Source organism: Ictalurus furcatus, chromosome 9 (genome assembly GCF_023375685.1).
Source record: "Ictalurus furcatus strain D&B chromosome 9, Billie_1.0, whole genome shotgun sequence".
Lineage (NCBI taxonomy): Eukaryota > Metazoa > Chordata > Actinopteri > Siluriformes > Ictaluridae > Ictalurus > Ictalurus furcatus.
The window spans coordinates 5,141,086-5,160,079 of NC_071263.1; the positions used below are offsets into that span (position 1 = coordinate 5,141,086).

The 18,994-nt window shown below is 38.5% G+C and overlaps 2 protein-coding genes across 4 annotated transcripts; one reads left to right on the top strand and one right to left on the bottom strand.

Moving 5' to 3' along the window:
- The first annotated feature begins 291 nt into the window (after positions 1 to 291).
- Positions 292 to 10,612, top strand: LOC128612585 (tryptophan--tRNA ligase, cytoplasmic). Its single transcript, XM_053632886.1, has 11 exons — positions 292 to 623; positions 2,701 to 2,822; positions 3,013 to 3,220; positions 3,797 to 3,905; positions 4,015 to 4,134; positions 6,681 to 6,863; positions 7,208 to 7,308; positions 7,432 to 7,544; positions 9,021 to 9,194; positions 9,709 to 9,849; positions 9,965 to 10,612. The coding sequence occupies exons 2-11, from the start codon at positions 2,709 to 2,711 to the stop codon at positions 10,121 to 10,123; spliced, it is 1,422 nt and encodes a 473-aa protein (XP_053488861.1). The 5' UTR covers positions 292 to 623; positions 2,701 to 2,708; the 3' UTR covers positions 10,124 to 10,612.
- On the bottom strand, positions 10,516 to 18,127 carry slc25a47b (solute carrier family 25 member 47b). 3 transcript variants are annotated; one of them, XM_053632889.1, is made up of 6 exons: positions 15,969 to 18,127; positions 15,596 to 15,639; positions 15,398 to 15,469; positions 15,128 to 15,310; positions 13,749 to 14,013; positions 10,516 to 11,771 (listed from the first exon to the last, which is right to left on the bottom strand). In XM_053632889.1, exons 1-6 carry the CDS (start codon positions 16,003 to 16,005, stop codon positions 11,494 to 11,496), a joined length of 879 nt encoding a protein of 292 aa, XP_053488864.1. In that variant the 5' UTR covers positions 16,006 to 18,127; the 3' UTR covers positions 10,516 to 11,493. The 3 variants fall into 3 exon arrangements, with proteins under 3 accessions (XP_053488864.1, XP_053488865.1, XP_053488867.1); XM_053632890.1 differs by lacking the exons at positions 15,596 to 15,639; positions 15,969 to 18,127 and having other exon boundaries at positions 15,292 to 15,310; positions 15,398 to 15,497; XM_053632892.1 differs by lacking the exons at positions 15,128 to 15,310; positions 15,398 to 15,469; positions 15,596 to 15,639; positions 15,969 to 18,127 and adding an exon at positions 14,860 to 14,987.
- Positions 18,128 to 18,994: the final 867 nt, after the last annotated feature.

Consider the following 18,994-nt stretch of genomic DNA (forward strand, 5'->3'; position numbering starts at 1 on the left):
CGTACATACATATATATGTATGTATGTGTATGACTACTGTCTACCCGTGTAATGTAACGAAATCTTTTACTTCAATCCCTGGTGACATTTTCACTGGTGCAGTGTTACTAAAGAGTAGGGCTGGGAGCTGATCCAAAAAGGAGTCGATTCTCTGGTCCCGGTCATCGTGAATCAAGAGTCGACTCCAAAAGTTCGATTTTTTTTCACAAAAAAAATTTCTGCTGCAACATAACCATCACAAACTAAACTAGCAGTTGTTCATGATGAATGTTCAAATCGTAGCATATGAAGTTAATTCACTGAAGCAGGTCCAATTATTCAGACTATCAATTATAATAATGTATTGTATACTTAATTGATATTGATTTGTTTGTTTCACAAAATATCACTACACGTTTTTCGTTTAGTTAAAAAAAAAATCAAGAACATTTGTGTGTGGAATAGACCAATTTAACTCGATCGTAATCTCATATCAGTAATCTTTGGATTTAACGCAGTATCCGGAACTTTGTCTGTTTTCTGTGTTGCACCCGGGAGTGTTTTTTGCTGTCACACTGACGTTGGGGAGATCTGATGCAAGTGGAATGTATTGAAGGAAAAGCCGGCTCCACGAACACGAAACGGTACCGTACTCCTTTCTAACTTCTTTTATTAAAATTAACATTCATAAACTTGTTTTTTTACACTGTTAGTGTCTCAGAGTCAGCCACAATACCATAATGTACATAATTGACCAGCAGTCAGTTAAGGTAGGTGACCATATGCTGGTTTCATGCTGAATTTACGTGATGGCGAACCAGGGAAGCCTGCTGGACTAATGTGTAGGACTTGCATCGTGTTAACGCTGCTGCGTTGATTTAATGCCGCGGGTTTTATTTAAAGAACTCTACTGTAAACTCCTGGATGAGAAAATGAGATGAGCACACTCGCCTGTCAGTTGTGAGGTCCTGGGGTTCCCCTGTCTGACAGATTTGAATCATTTCCCTGTTTCTAACTCAGTTAGTCACTATAACTAATCAGGATTTAAGAAGCCTGAGCTTAGATAGGTGAGAGAAAAACTGAAATATACAGGACAGGGGTATTCCAGGAGGACCAGGATTGAGAAACTGTTCTAAGTAACAATTCAAAAGATTTCTTAAAAAATAATAATAATAATAATAATAATAATGTTGATTTCTTAAAAAAGAAATGAATGAACACATCTTTTAGACATGCAGTGTGATCTTTTCAATTTCTAGACCAATGGTGGTAAAACAAAAAATGTTTTGGCAGGGCCCCCATACATCTGCTATATTCCCATAACACAAGATGAACGTACAGACTTTTTACACTGTAAACTTTATCAATACTATTTATGAGCATTTTTTGTCTGTCCTTGATTTCCATTTCAACTCTCAAACCTCATATCATTCCAACATAAAGCACACATTGGAAGACACGCATTGTTTTTTGTTTGTTTGTTTTTTGTTAGGTTGTTATTGTTACAATTACGAAATGGCGACAATTAATTGTCATGCTCAGACACATAACTGTCGTACATTTATAAGCATAACATCTGCGTAATAACGTCCATACACAAGCATTTATCAACGCTGAACGTACAGTATAATAGAGAGGCACAAGTTTGTGGACAATCAATTACAAGAAATTATATTTCTGTTGTGTGCTGAAAGAAAAAAGTTAGACACGGTACACGTTATAACTTAAACACATTTCTGAATGAAATCAAATCACAATGAGATCAAATACAGTATAGCAAATAGCCTGCCTCGAACGAATCGTTTACCAGCGTAATAAATCTTGTCGTTTACAATGAGTAGGGATGGGCGATATGGACTTAAAAGTATATCACAATATTTTCTGGTATTTATTGCGTTAAACAGAGCTGCGAACAGGTCACGCACAGAAATACGTTATCAACTAGGCTTTATCGTTATTATCGCGGGAAGACTCATTCTTATTGTGGGGAGAATTTCTACCGGTATATCGCAAACGGTAAGACATCGCCCCATGCCTAACAACGAGAGCAGAAACATTCCGGCGCCGCTAAATATTAACGTGTTTCCTGACAAGACATGGTTAGAAATATTTCATAGATGATAGAATAATGATTTCAAATATCTTAGTGGATCAGTACGATTGTATCAAGAGTCTAATTGAGAAAGCACTTTGTGTATTTATTACATATGCTGTACATTTACATGACAACGCGTGATTGTTGAGTCTAACCGTTCATCTGTCAGCGGATCACTGAGGTGGATCCTTAGCCGAAACCCCTCAGGAACACTAACAGGGCAACGAGCACACACACACATCCACACAATCATTCACACATGTGTGGGGGGGTACCGATCAGGCACCGATCCACAGTACTCAGAAAAAGCTATTATTTAATTTAATCCCTTTATGTTACTAATTGGAATTACATCACTGGTTTTGGTTCTGCCGTTTTATTAGAGATGAGAATCATACAAATGCAAATATTAAAAAAAAAAAGTCTGTTTATTTCTGATTGTATTAAATGAGCTGAAATTATGGGTTTTCTGTATGTATAAGTCCTTATGATCATGGCTGACAAAATATTCCAGTCACGCAGGACCGCTATCATGTACCACACACTCGCGCTTAAGTTATGATTCATCGTAGCAGGTTAACGTTAAACTGAAAGACATGCTTTTTTTTCCTTTCTTTCAATAAAAGGGTAAAATATGGCAGACTGTCAGGGAGACGTCACGTGTGATCTGACGCCCATGCAACTTTACGAGAAACTGAACCTCCAAGGAGACCAAGTCCGAGTCCTAAAGTCAGAGAAGGCTGCTAAAGTAAGTAATAACAACTGCATTTTTATGAGTGTCTGGTAATGTTTAAAATAATAATAAATTTGCACAGAAACCTTCTCAGTTCTATTGTTCTGTCCATCCCGTTTTAATTTTTTTAATTATTATTGGTGATTAATTATTCAGTCAGCTGAGGCTCGTATTCGTAATTACAGAATATAATGTGTTTGTTCAGGCTGAGATCGATGCTGCTGTACAGCTGCTGCTCAAGCTGAAGGTTCATTACAAAACAATCACAGGGCAAGAATACAAGGCCGGTTGTCCCCCCACTGACATTTCATCAAGCAGTAATGGACCAGCTACAGAGGATGGAGATGACCAGGTGGACCCCTGGAACGTGTCCACCACCAATGCCAAAGGAGTGGATTACGACAAGCTCATAGGTCGGTGTTCATACTGCTGCATTTACAAACCGTAGATGATTCTGTGTAAGTCCATGAAAAGTACACTTGCTGAGAAGGCCTTGGTTTGATTTAAACAGACCTACGCGTTCGTCAAATTCTTTTAAACCACAGTACTGTCGAAGTCTTGAATCCGATTGGTCAGAAGGTGTTTTGACCTTTTTTATTATTATTATTTTTTGTATACCAGCAGCTACATTAATGAGCTTGTTCTAATACGTTCAGTTAAACTGAACTTTGATACGTTATTGTTTCTATAGTAAAAGCTCATTAACAGGAATATGTATTGCTGTGTTGTTATTTAACAACAACGGATAAAAAAATCGATACATCACACAATTATAAATAAAAGATTCTAGTCAGCGGCAAATCGCTGTAGTATAAAAGGAATAAAACAGTGGTGTCCTGCATCACGCAAACCTGATCATTGATTATTTTTATATGTAACAACAGTGTGCCCCCGTCCTGTTTTATTCCTTACGCAGCACAGCATTGAGTTTTAAGAGCTGACTGATCATATCTTAGGAACGCTTAAAACGGGGCATTTTATGTTCACAGTGAGGTTCGGAAGCAGTAAGATTGATCAGGAACTGATTGACAGAATAGGCAGAATCACAGAGCAAACACCTCACCGCTTCCTCCGCCGAGGAGTCTTCTTCTCTCACAGGTTGGCCCTGGTCAAAAAAAAATGAATGTCATTAATATTAATACCCTCTACAGTGTTGCAATGTTTTTATGTTATGTTTATTTATTTATTTATTTATTTATTTTTGAAGAGATATGCATCAGGTCCTGGACGCCTACGAGAACAAGAAGTCATTCTTTCTGTACACAGGCAGAGGGCCTTCCTCAGAAGCGATGCATGTGGGTCACCTTATTCCCTTCATCTTCACTAAGTGAGTATGTTCATGATCAAGAATTCTGAATGCACCTCAGACTGACAAATAACTGTAAAGACTTTAATTGTTTAAAGCAGTTTTTTCTTCATCAGATATCAGTTGCTCAGGCTTAGATATATTTGGATGGTTAACTAACTACTTCAAGGCAAAGGATGTCCATGCTGATGCTACAGTAATATTATAAAGTGAGTTTTATCCATGTCTAGCAGAGTTAGCTCACTCAGAGTTGTTAAAAAAGCATTAGCACATTGAGAATGGTGCATCCTTCATTAGATAAACCCGTGTCATAACCAGCATTCATACTAAATAGTCATGAATATTGTGAATCAGTTTTCCGTATTCATGGATCTTCGTCTTCATGGATCTAATCTTGTGTATAGGGGCATTGTCGTGCTGCAATACGATTGGGCCTCTTAGTTCAAGTCAAGGTACATTGTAATCCTACAGCATACAAAGACATCCGATACAGTTGTGTGCTTCCAACTTTGTAGCAACAGTATGCTACTGTATGAACACCCACCTATGAGCTTGTCATAATCTACTCCTTTGGCACTGGTGGTGGACCTTCTCCATCCCCTATAGCTGGTCCATTTTTGATGAAGGCCCACAAATGGATGTGATGGTCAGGTGTCCACATACTTTTGGCCATATACAGTCCCCTCTAAAAGTATTGGAATGGCAAGGCCAATTCTTTTCTTTTTGCTATACACTGAAGACATTTGGGTTTTAGATAAAAAAAAAATATATGAGATGGTAAATCAGAGTTTCAGTTTTAATTTCCTCATATTTACATCTAGATGTGTTAAGCAGCGAAGAACATGGCACCTTTTGTTTGAACCGACCCATTTTTCAAGTGATCAGAATTATTGGAACACGTGACTGACCAGTGTTTCTTCTTGCCCAGGTTTGTCCAGACTAATTGTTTAAACAGTTAATATTTCTGAATGTCTACTTTTAGTTTGAGCCCTTGGTTTCTCCTGTGAAGACTGCATTTGTTGTTTAAAAAAGGACAAACCAACATGAAGACAATGGAGTTGTCTATGGGAGAAAAGTGAGCCATGTTGAAGCTGAGAAAAGAGGGATGATTTATCAGAGCCATGGCACAAGAATTGGGCCTAGCCAATAAAACAGACACCAAATGGGTCGGCCAAGGAAAACAACAGCAGTTAATGACAAACATTGTGAGAGCTGTGAAGACAAACCCAAAAACGAGTCAGTGACATTACCAACATCTCCACAGGGCAGGGGTTAAGGTATCACAATCCACCATTCAAACAAGACTTCAGAGCAGAAATAGAGAGGCCATACCACAAGATGCTAACTACTTATCAGCAGTACGAATCAGAAGGCCAGATTGAAATTTGCAAAGAAATACAGAGATGAGCCACAAAAGGTCTGGGACCAATATAAACCTCTACCAAAGTGATGGAAAGGCCGAATCATCTGTGAAACATGGCGGAGGTAGTGTCATGGCTTGGGCTTGCATGGCTGCTTCTGGAACAGGCTCATTAATCTTTATTTATGATGTAACTCATGATGGTAGCAGCAGAATGAATTCAGAAGTCTATAGAAATATTTTGTCTGCCAGTTTACAGAGAAATGCATCCAATCTAATTGGGAGGAACTTCATCATGCAGCAAGACAATGACTCAAAACACACTACCAACTCAACAAAGGACTTAATCAAGGGAGAAAAGTGGAAGGTTTTAGACTGGCCAAGTCAATCACCAGACCTTAACCCAATCAAACATGCATTTCACCTACTGAAGAAGAGACTAAAGGGAGAACCCACCCAAAACAAACAACAGCTGAAAGAAGCTACAGTACAAGCCAGGAAAAACATCACAAAAGAAGAATGCAGAAAGAGACTGAAGGGAGAACCCACCCAAAACAAACAACAGTTGAAAGAAGCTGTGGTACAAGCCTGGAAAGGCAAAACAAAATAAGAAACCAACAATTTGGTGATGCCAATGAGTCGCAAGAATGAGGCAGTTACTGCAAGTACTAGTTACTTTAAGACTGTGTTCCAGTACTTATGCACACCCCAAAAAAAATGGTTAGTCTGCCACTTAAGGCGTGTAACACATATAGATGTAAATATCAGGAAATGAAAGCTGAAATTCTGATCTGTTGTTTCATATTCATCTTTTGAGCTCAAACCCGAATGTCTTCAGTGTGTAGCGGAAAAAAAAAGAATTGGCCTTGCTGTTCCAATAGTTTCGGCGGGGACTGTATACTGCATCTATAACAAGGTCATTGATCCTGGGCAGGCGGTGTTAATGTGAGAATCATCTCAACGGTGTGCTGAATGCCATGTTTTTCAAGCACCATAAAATAATAGCCAGGACACCTTTCTTTGTCAACTATCTACAAACTTGTTTAGTTTGACACAGCAGTCACTGGAATTCATTTGTTTGCAGTAATTAGAGGAGAAAGTATCCGAGCCACTGCTTCAGTCACAGAGGACTTTAAATTCATACATTGCTTAGTATTCCAAAGCCAGCTGCCAGACTAAAAGGTTTTAATATTCACACATCCCATAGGTGGCTTCAGGATGTGTTTAACGTGCCTTTGGTCATCCAGCTGACCGATGATGAGAAGTATCTGTGGAAGGATCTGACGCAGGAGCAGTGCTACCGCTTTGCTGTGGAGAACGCCAAAGACATCATCGCCTGTGGATTTGATGTCAATAAGACCTTCATTTTCTCAGATCTAGACTATATGGGGTAAATAACAGCGCAGTGTACAAGGATGAGAATGTGAATCTTTTCACCAAACTTTTTTTCCTTATGAATGCTGCCCTGGTGTTACAATTAAAAAAAGAACCAATCCAATTAGTTCAGTAAAATGATCATTGGAAATAGTTTTGTTGATTTGGCCTATTAGTGCATAAAGGAAAGGCGCAAAACATTTGAATTCATTCAAGTTAATGAAACTGAGGAATTATTAAAGATGGCTGTGTTAGTACTGTCAGAATTGAAGGCATAGAAATGTAGGTTCAGGAGTACCGCTTTGAGATCTTGACTATACATGATTCATATGTGCTCGTGATGTGTCTTTATCCCTGCAGCATGAGTTCATCATTCTATAGAAATGTGGTGAAAATACAGAAGCATGTAACTTTTAACCAAGTTAAAGGCATATTTGGATTCACAGACAGTGACTGCATTGGTGAGTTACCCTAAAACTAATACTACTGTGTCCGAAATGAATTTAGATTGTCAAGCCAAGAATCTGGGTGCAAAATGGTTTGTCCTCAACAAATCTCTGCCTCTGTGTACTATTTATCTCAAGGAAAGATTAGTTTTCCTGCAATACAGGCAGCTCCTTCCTTCAGCAGCTCTTTCCCGCAAATCTTCAACAGCAGGAAAGATTTGCAGTGTCTCATCCCCTGTGCTATTGACCAGGTAAGTGAGCTTGTGGTTATTTTGTTTATTTATTTATTTGCCAGAATGCTGGCTTAATAGAAAAGCTGAGCACAAGATTTTCTAAGGTTTAGGTTCAAAGGTTACCATTTGACTGAAATGCAGCATTTGCATAAATTAAAACTCAAAATGTAGCACATATAGCAACATATGTGTTGGCTAGCCGGTCAGCATGATTCTACAGAGAACAGCCCAGGGATGTTACAGTGGTGTGTGAGCAATATCATAATGAAAATAAAAATATACTATCAAAATATGAAAACACTTAAACACCACACATTTTGCCTTTCGCTACAAATAGAATAAAGTTAAGGTTAAGGTTGTGTAAACTGTGTCTCAAATATACAACCCCAATTCCGAAAAAAGTTGGGACGGTATGGAAAATGCAAAAAAACACAGTGTCATTTGAAAATTCCAATCACCCTGTACTATATTGAAAACATATTATTTGATTTTGTGGATTTAATTTATTTTTGAAAATATACACTCATTTCAAATCTGATGACTGCAACACACTCCACAAAAGTTGGGACAGTCGACGGTTTACCGCTGTGTAACATCAGCTTTTCTTTTAATAACACTTATTAAGCGTTTGGACAGGGCGACACCAGTTGGTTAAGCTTAGCAAGCGGAATTTTACCCCCATTCATCCATTATGCATTTCTTCAGCTGCACAACTGTGCAGGACCTTTGTTGCCTTGTTTTGCGCTTCATAATGCACCACACATTCTCAATCAGAGACAGGTCAGGACTGCAGGCAGGCCATGCTAGCACCCGCACTCTCTGCTGTGGTTTGGCGTTGTCCTGCTCTGGATGGAAGCATATGTAGCTCCAAAATGTGTACATATCTTTCTGCATTAATGCTGCTCTCACAGATGTGTAAGTTACCCATGCCATGGGCAGTGACACACCCCCATACAATGACACACTGGCTTTTGGACCTGATGCTGATAACAGTTTGGATGGTCCTTTTCCTCTTTGGCCCGGAAAACACGACTATTTGAAATGTTGACTCATCGGACCACAAAATACGATTCCACTTTGCTACTGTCCATCTGCCCAGAGAAGTCTGTGGCGCTTCTGGACAGTGCTGATGTACGGCTTCTGCTTTGCATATTAAAGCCTTAACATTGCTATTAGTCCTAAATTACCCCTGTCCCAACTTTTTTGGAACATGTTGCATGCATCAATTTCAAAATAAAATGTTTACCTTCAAAAAAAATTATGCAGTTGATTAGGTAAAACATCAAATACCTTGTCATTAGACATTTTTTTTTGTTTTAAATACAAGTCAAAGTACATTTACATTCACTCCTCTTTGTTTTTATTAACATTTTCCATACTGCCACAACTTTTTCGGAATTGGTGTTGTACATTATTTTCATACTAATTTTAAACAGACATGATTTATTAAGAGTATTTAAAAAAAAAAATATGTATATACACTTGTCAATTCAGGACCCATATTTCCGCATGACACGAGACGTTGCTCCTCGAGTAGGCTACCCCAAGCCTGCTCTTCTGCACTCCACTTTTTTCCCTGCATTACAAGGAGCTCAGACCAAGATGAGCGCTAGTGACCCGAACTCCTCCATCTTCCTGACTGACACACCCAAACAGATCAAAACGAAGGTACCGTACAAGCTTTTCCGCAGAGACACACACACAAACAGCTAAGCACTGTGTTTTGTTTTTTGTTCCTTTTGGTTTTTTAACTATTGGGGTTAAAAACAGACTTCATGTTAAAACCATAAAGAACTTTCCTTTACTTTCACACTATCCGTTGTTACCCAGATGAGGACAGGTTCCCTTCTGAGTCTGGTTCCTCTAACGGTTTCTTCCTCATATTATCTTAATGAGTTTTTCCTCACCACCGGCTCGCTCAATAGAGATAAATTCACACACTTAAAATCTGTATCCTGTGTTTATGTTTCTGTAAAGCTGCTTTGAGACAATTTCCATTGTTAAAAGCGCTTTACAAATAAAATTGAATTGAATTAAAAACATTCAAATAAGAGAACTTGGCATGACATCCTGTTCAGGTCAGAACAAAAACAATGGAAAAATCTTAAACAAAAAAAAAAAATGCAAATCAACACCATACCTCTTAAGATCCTAAAGAATAACTTGAATCTGGATCACACAGGTCAACAAGCATGCATTCTCTGGGGGGAAAGACACTGTAGAGGAGCACAGGAAATATGGCGGAAACCCAGATGTGGACGTGTCATTCATGTACTTGACTTTCTTCCTCGAAGATGACGAACAGCTGGAGAAAATCCGACAGGTATATAAAGACTGCAGAACCAATATATGACATTTTCTTTCAAGCACAAAACAAATGTTATTAAACTTTTTTTTTTTTTCCAAGGAAGCCAATACATTGTTGTTTTTTTTTGCAGGATTATACCAGTGGAGCACTCCTGACTGGCGAGCTTAAGAAATGTCTAATCGAAACCCTTCAACCAATGATCGCATCTCACCAAGAGAGACGCAAACAAGTTACAGATGACATGGTCAAGCAGTTTATGACTCCACGGAAGCTAGACTTCGATTTCTAGTATAAGGAAAGAAATGGAACTGAAGGAGGAAGATGAAGTGGTAGCTCTCACTATATGAATTACGGTCTAGATCGTTATACAGTCCCGCAATATCCACAACACACCAGGACATCACAGTGATGTCCAGCAAGATTCCTTACAAATAAACCAGATGAATAACAGCCATACTCGTCCGATATTTAACCATCCATAAGCATGAAGTAGCTCAGACAAATTTTATTCTAATTTATGTAGTTGATATGCAAACTAATTCAGTAAAGGTGTAATTTCCATGTAAGAAGTTACCAAGCTGCAAGAGGCATTGTTCATATGTTTACATTTTGATAGAGTACATATAAATCCATTGAAAATATTATAAAGTAAGAAGTTGGGATGAGAGTTGTATATGTTATTACAGTTGTCTCAATCACACACAAATCAAACTAATCACATTCAAGTACACTGATATATTAATTTCAAAATAAAATAAAAATTTTAGGAAATTAAATATCCAGTAGTTTCTTTGTTAAGAGAAAATGATAGTAATCTCTATCCACCTCATGTGTGGTGCATTAATAGACGTTAATGTCCGTAAGAAATGGAACTAGGAAATGTGGGCTTCTGGATAATACACAAGTGTGAATTTTCACTGCTTCTGTCCATGTTCCGATTTAATTGCAAGAAGCATTTGTTTGAAAAAAACAAACAAACATATTTCTTTAATATTTTTACAAAAAAACTCCATCCTTTTTTAATTCTGATTATTGGAATATCTTCTGATAAGCATCCAAACAGAGTGAGGTTGTATTTACCAGTTCGTCATCTGATATATATGGTGTTCTGCTGAGCTCCCCATACACACTATTATCATTATTAACATTCCAAAACAAAAGTTCTGGTTACTTCACTGTCCCTAAGGTTCTGAGGTATCCATCAGACCTACATGTTAGTAACACACAACCACTGTATTACACAAACTACAGACAGGGTAGATAGATATTAGCTTAAAACAACAAGAATGATAGGCTATTAAAATGGTCCCTTTTAGTGAGAACAGTTTAAAGTGTGTTCAAATGACTCTTAATACAGTTTTCCATTAAGTTATGATATGTAGTACAATGGGCAATATGAAGCAGTAGTGTTAGTTTCACCAGGAAATGATCAAACATAATGCAGATATAAATATATTCATTAAAATTATATTAAGCTTTCAGTAGAGGTAGTCACTGCAAATCAATGCAAACCAGTTAAAACGTCATAAATAAACTTTCATTAAGTCCACCATCAAACCAGGTTTGTCACTCGAGAATGATTTTCCCGAATTCTCTCAACAGTTTCCACGTATTCATGGTGTGATATGCGAGTAAGTGCAGTATGATAAGTAGAATGACCTATGACTTTGGTCGTAGAAAGCGAATGATCAGCTCGTACATGGCAAATACTGCCATGTTGACTGGAAAGGCGCGTACACAATTCAGCATGAGGCCTTTAAAAAGAACGGCAGTTCCTTCAGTTCGGATGCTTTCTGTTATGCAGTGAAAAAATCCTCTGTAGTGTCTCTTGCCCACACCATCAGTCTGTAAGCGGGACTTTATCACGTCCATGGGGGTCCCAACACTCCAGGCACACATCCCTGCAAATCCTCCAGCAAACATCACCACCTTCCACTCTGGAAAATGTATATGGAACTATGTATAAGCAAATTTTATGGTTTTTGGTTACTTATGGTATGCTTTATGGCCAAAAAGCTTATGGACACTTGACCATCACACTCATGCGTATCTTCCCAAACTGTTGCCACAAAGTTGGAAGCACACAATTGTATAGAATGCCTTTGTATGCTGTAATTCACTGGAACTAAAGGACATGTTCCAGCATGACAATGCCCCTCTGTGCACAAAGCAAGCTCCATAAAGACATGGCTTGCCAAGGTGGTAGTGGAAGAAATCAAGTGGCCTGCACAGAGCCCCGACCTCAACCTCACTGAACACTTTAGGGATGAACTGGATCGCTGACTGCACCCCAGGCCTCCTCGCCTAACATCAGTGCATGACCCAACTAATGCTCGTGTGGCTGAATGACCACAAATCTTACCCAAATTCTAGTGGAAAGCCTTCCCAGAAGAGTGGAGGATATAACAGAAAAGGGGGAATTAAATCTGGAATGGGATGTTCAAAAAGTACATACAGGTGCTTCTCAAAAAATTCGAATATAGTGGAAAAGTTAGGGTTTTTTTCTGCAATTTAATTCAAAAAGTGGAACTTTTCATATATTCTAGATTCAATACACATAAAGTGAAATATTTCAAACCTTTTTTTTTTTGCTATTTTAATCTTTATTATGGCTTACAGCTCATGGAAATCACAAATCCAGTATCTGAAAATATTAGAATACAGAATTTATAATACAGAAACGTCAACTTGAGAAGAGCTCTAATCAGCTAATTAACTCAAAACACCTGCAGAGGTTTCCTGTGCCTTTAATCTCTCAGTCTGGTTCAGTGGGGAATCATGGGGAAGGTGAAAGTAAATTTTACATTTCATTTGGAAATCAAGGTCCCAAAGTCTTGAGGGAGAGTGGAGAGGCACAGAATCCAAGTTGCTTGAAGTCCAGTGTGAAGTTCCCACAGTCAGTGATGATTTGAGATGCCATGTCATCTGCTGGTGTTGGTCCACTGTGTTTTCTCAAGTCGGGAGTCGATGCAGCGTCTACCAGGAGATTTTAGAGCACTTCATGCTGCCATCTGCTGACGAGCTTTATGGAGATGCTGATTTCCTTTTCCAGCAGGACTCGGCACCTGCCCACAGTGCCAAAACTACTAGTAACTGGTTTGCTGAACATGGTATTACTGTGCTTGATTGAACAGCCAACTCGCTGACCCGAACCCCATACAGAAACTATGAGAGACACCAGACCCAACAATACAGACGAGCTGAAGGCCGCTATCAAAGCAACCTGGGCTTCCAGAACACCTCAGCAGTGCCACAGGCTGATCGCCTCCATGCCACGCCGCATTGATGCAGTAATTCATGCAAAAGGAGACCGATCAAGTATTGAGTGCATAAATTAACATACTTTTCACAAGGACGACATTTCTGTATTACAAATTCTTTATTCTAATATTTTGAGATGCTGGATTTTTTATTTCCATGAGCTGTAAGCTTTAATCATCGAGATTAAAACAAAAAAGCCTTGTAATATTTCACTTTATGTGTAATTAATCTAGAATATATGAAAGTTCCACTTTTTGAATTAAATTACAGGGAAAAAAATTTACTTTTCCATGATGTTCTAATTTTTTTTTAGATGCACCTGTATACTGTAGGCATGATTGGTCAGGTGTCTTCTTACAAAGCCATACTTTCTTGAGGATGACATTACATGACAGCATACACCAGTTTAAGTAGTAGGCTAAATTATTTGTCCAGGTAAACCACTATCCTATTAGAATCTCTCTGTCTTCAATTGTTTGTCACAATGCAAAATGCTGTTTCCTCATATTAAAAACTTGTTTACATTGGTGTAGCAAAATACTCTCTTTAGACTGTTTCTCTTTAAAAGTATTTCTCTTTAGAAATACTTTTAGAGTCTCTAAAGTTTCAACACAGTAAAAGTTTAATTTTGTGGACAGTAAGCAATCTTTTACCTGGCTGAGCATTCTTGTCCAGAGACAGACGGTCACAGACAGTGTTATAGACAAGGAAGTAGGTGGCGAAAGACGGACCGTCTCTTAGAGCTAAGGCTCCAGCTCCCTTGTAAAGGCCCAGCACTCCTTCCTCACGGGCGATGGTTAATAGACAGTGTACAGGCCCGTTGTATTTAGGCCTGGCTGTGAGGTCAGATCGCTGATACAGTTGGGTCTGACACTGAAGACGTACTTTCACAATGTCCGCCGGAGACATTACTGAAACCTGGAACACCCGAGTCAGATGTGAAAACTGTATGAGTTATAACTAATATCCCTTTCCGTGCTGCTGAAAACTGGTATTCGTCTTTTCAAAACAGGACCATTTCTGGAAGGTCTTCAACTTTTGCTTTTTTATTATTATTATTATTATTATTTAATTTCCTTGGAATATTTAATATTTTATGTGACTCAAATATTTCTCATGAGGTTAATGCTAATTTATAAAGAACTATTTATTATTAAACTATATTTTAACGTGGAGCCCATGCAGATTTTAACATAGATAAAACTGAAATAAGTTACTTAACCCTTGTCTGGTTATCCACTTAAAAATAATTGTTTTTAATTTTATAGCAACGTACTTGAAATATAAATTTTAAAGTATACATATAGCTTATATTTATGATTATTTGCAATAGAAGCAAATTTTATGGAAACAGACATCCAAAAGTCCTTCCAGTCCTTTGTGATGCTCCAGGTGATGGGAGTGTGAATAAGGGCTGGAGGTCATGTGACAGGTGCTAAAAATAATCTTTTAATTTCATACTTATACAGTATTTAAGGCCAGTCTTCTTGTTCAAAATGAACTCCACTCAAAATGACTAAAGGGAATCTCTGTGACTTAATAATTAGTCACAATTAGTGTTTCGTCTGAAGACTTTCCCGTAGCGGAAAACTTACTGACTGTTAGAATGCAATGACACTGGAGACTCCTTCCATAAATACAGGAAGCTTTGCAATATCAACTTTTATAGGTATTTGAAATTATCCCTTTTTTTGTCCCTGTAAGTGAGCTGTTACTATAGAAACAATATCATATTAGAAACAATATCATGTTTAGATTACAAACCTGTGACGTGAATTACAGCCGGGAAATACCGAGTCCGGGCTGCTGCTACTGTCAGAAATTTAATCAACACCTTCTGACCGATCCAATTCAAGGATTCAGCAGTGCTGAGGTATAAAAGACGTCATAAAATCTGCAATTTTATTCGCTTCATATTAGGACTATTAGGCACTGTTATCTCATGTTTTATTACACTGCGGATCTGTACTAACCCTCAATAAAGAAATCTTGGTGTGTCTGATAGAAAAATAAACTGCACTTGGGCTGGTACCTGAGCAATCCCCCCAGCGAAGCCTGCTAGAAAGATGTCCTTTTTGGCATTGGGGGCATCTGCGCTTTTACCCCGCAGGTGGTGCAACACCTGAAGCACATTCCTGTATGTGCCAAACACCACAGACGAGCTGATAGACACTGTAGTGATGGGCATCGACATACCTTTATAGAAGCCGTACACCTGTGAATATCCAGTACAAGCTTATAGACGGATTTCATTCTACGAGAAATAAAACATTAGTTATACCTTATTACACCTCGTACATACCCCTTCATTCCTGCAGGTGGTGTGAATGCACTGCCAAACCCCAACGAACTTCCTCTGAGTCTGTATCCTGACCTGAATAAAACACAATCTCAAACGGCAGTGATGCACAGCAATCATGTTGATTATAAATAAGCATATTCAGTGCTTATTAAAAAAATTTTTAAAAATAAAATAAAATAAAAAAGCAGTGAATATTACCTTAACAGTGTCCAGAGGATAGCCCACTGCCACTCCAAAAGCTCCTGGACACCACAAAGCAGGAGAGAAACATGACAGATACAAACACTTCGCAGTCAGACGCAAACACCACACGCTTTTGGGTTAGGTTTCATAGAAAGAAATGTACTGAATGTCATTTATTTATCTACAGACATACGAGTTTAAGCAGCATGCCCTTCGCCATATCTAACCTCTAAACCGCTAAGCTAACTGAGCTACTGGAAACAGTCCAGAGAAAGGCTAACCACAACAGTGTCAGTGCCACACTAGCATTTTCATGTAGATTATTGTCATAAAGACGACGGATAAACGTTATATACAGACCGTGTAGAAAGCCAGAAAGTGAATTTACCTCCAACAGAGCCGGCAATGAAGTCTGCTACATGCATGTCTGCTCTCCACAGACATAGACATAGCACCACTACTGTAGCTGGCTAGCTAGCAAAACCGTGAACGGCACACAATAACAACACTGTGGATATTATTTCTGCCTTCATCTGAGCATTTAACATTAAATTATTCGAATTGAGCTCACTTATTTAGAGTTGCTGTAATTGCCAGTTAAAACGGCATAAGATTGACACGTGATATTTCCCAGGTTTAGTTTTATTTCTAGGTTTAAAATAAATATATATTTGTTGGGCTTCAGCTGCCAGCTCTTAGCTAAAACACTGCTATTGTACATGATGATGATGATGATGTTATTTATTATTAATAGTAGTAGTTGTTGTACATTGTTGTGGTTATCAGAATAACGGTATATCTAGCTATTATTTCACCCCACAAGTGGGAGCAAATTAGACTTTTTTTTATAAAAAATTTTTTTTTTTTTTTTGGTCAAACTTTTTTCTTTTTTCCTTCCACGAATACTGTTAGATGATCTATTGGCAGCGCGCGCGCTGGTCAGGTTGAAGCGCGCTGGTCAGGTTGAAGCGCATAGGCAGGTGCCAGACGCGCATTCAGTTTTTGCACACACCAGGGCGCGTCTCAAATCGACCGCTGGTTCTTCTGAGTGTACAGCACTAACTAGGGATTAAGCCATTTCTTGGGTATTCTAATGTCTGGAGGTTAGAATTGTTTCATAATTCCAAATAAAAAGATTACGATCCACAAATAAATGTAGTGAGATTTACAAAAATTAAACAAATTCACAGATGCGTTGAAGGAGATCCACAAATATATATGTTAGTGGTTTCAGAAAAAGAAATTAAATGTGATTTGCAAATATTAAAAAAAAAAAAAAAATTACAAATAGTTTTTTATGTCACAAACACAACTCTGCCTTGCATTCATTTGTGAGTCCTGTGCATTTGTAGGTTATGAAACATTTCTAGCGTCAAAAGTGCACACAAATCCACAAATAGTTGGACTTCGCCCACCATCTACTCAAGCCAATCGGATTACCGCCACAGTGCACTGACCAATTGTAGCACGTTCTCGCTCCAACCAATCACATTTTGTTTTACAATCGGGGTGGGAAGAGAGTCATACTGCACCGAAGTCGCATATATCATCTAACAGCATCATTGTAACAACATTTAGAAGAAAAACAGCAATGTTATGGGTCACTGTTATTATAGATGAGTGGTCTGATGGATTAGTAATGATTGGTAGGTAGAGATGAATGAAGCAAGCTATTTCCCACTATCACCGCTATCAGAGGGCAGATGAATGGCATCGTGGGTCATGTAGAAAACCGTTAACAAAAGTAAACAGGAACCAACAAATTGATGAGAAGTTTATACTAAAAAAAAGTAAAAAGCTAAAAAAGTAAGAAGCTAAGAAACTAAGAAGCGTGTTATCAAATAAATATGAACTGAATTATCTGAAAGCAGAAGGAAAGAAACTGTTTATGAAGCAGCTTGTTTAGTCAAGGGAAGGGTTAAATATGATGAGTGCAAGGTGGGGGGGGGTGGTCAGAGGATATTTTAAAAGCTCTTTTCTGGATGTATTTGATGTACAAGGATTGCAGCAGCTGGTTAGACCAGTATGACTGAGTTGTACTTGTGTACATCAACCAATCACTGATCACCATTGTTCCCATCAACCAATCTCTGATTACCAGTGTTCCCAACAGCCAATCACTGATCACGATTCTTCCCAACAGCCAATCACTGATCACTATTGTTCCTAAAATGCCAATCACTGATCACCATTGTTCCCTACAGCCAATCACTAATCAGCATTGTTCCCAACAGCCAATCACTGATCACCATTGTTCCCAACAGCCAATTACTAATCACCATTGTTCCCAACAGCCAATTAATGATCACCAGTGTTCCCAACAGCCAATCACTGATTACCGTTGTTCCCAACAGCCAATCACTGATTACCATTGTTCCCAACAGCCAATTACTGACCACCATTGTTCCCAACAACAATCTCCCATCAAACAATCATCGTTTTTGTCCCACCATCACACGTCTTTGTGCTTCATTTTAAACTCTCTTCTTGGTGATTTTTACAGTAATAAAAGTGAGTTATTCTATCCGTAAATGTTTCCATAATGTGTACTTCAGGACTCCTCACAACCACTGCATCCTTTTGTCCATATATTTGGTAGAAGGTATAGCAGGGGTTCCCAAACTTTTCCAGGGCAAGGCCTCCAAATGGCATTAACATTTGACCGAGGCCCCCCTTTTGCAAGATGTCTTTAAAACACATTAAAAATACAGACTTCTGAATATATCCCCCTTTGATGGACACACCAAATTGTTGAGGCCCCCCGGGCGCCCTCTGGCGGCCCCCAAGGGGGCCGCGGCCTCCACTTTGAAAACCACTGAGGTATAGTATTTTTGGAAATGCATTCGCTTGTGGTGCCACCTATTCATTTCTGTTCCGATAAATCTACATTCTATTTTATAATCTTGGGTAGATTAAGTCTCTTCACAAAATCCTCCTTCGTCATATACCGAAATCTGTACTTGGATAGGCAAACCATCACAACGAATCTTTGAATATGCAAATGAAGCTATGGCATCATCCTTCAACTTCTAGTGACATTTTTGAGTATGCTTCCATCTGAAAAGAGTTGACAACACTGTCGTGGGTAGCGTTATTTTGTTTGTTTGTTTGTTTGTTTGTTTAGTTTTGTACACAATAGTTGCTAATCCGAGCCGCTAGACTGTAGCGCCGCAGTAATATGATCTGTGTTCTGGATATTTGGACCAGCTAACACCACTGCATGTGACACATAAAATGATTTAATATAGTTATTTCTAGTTATCTGACTCTGTGTTCTTAGCGCTTGGCTGCACTTTGTGATTTCTGAGTGCACTTGGCAAAGGTTTTATTTACCTTTGATTTGAGCTCACCATATTCTTGGCCAATGAATGAAAAGGCTATAGGTGTACTTTTTAAGTCCTACGCGCCCATTAT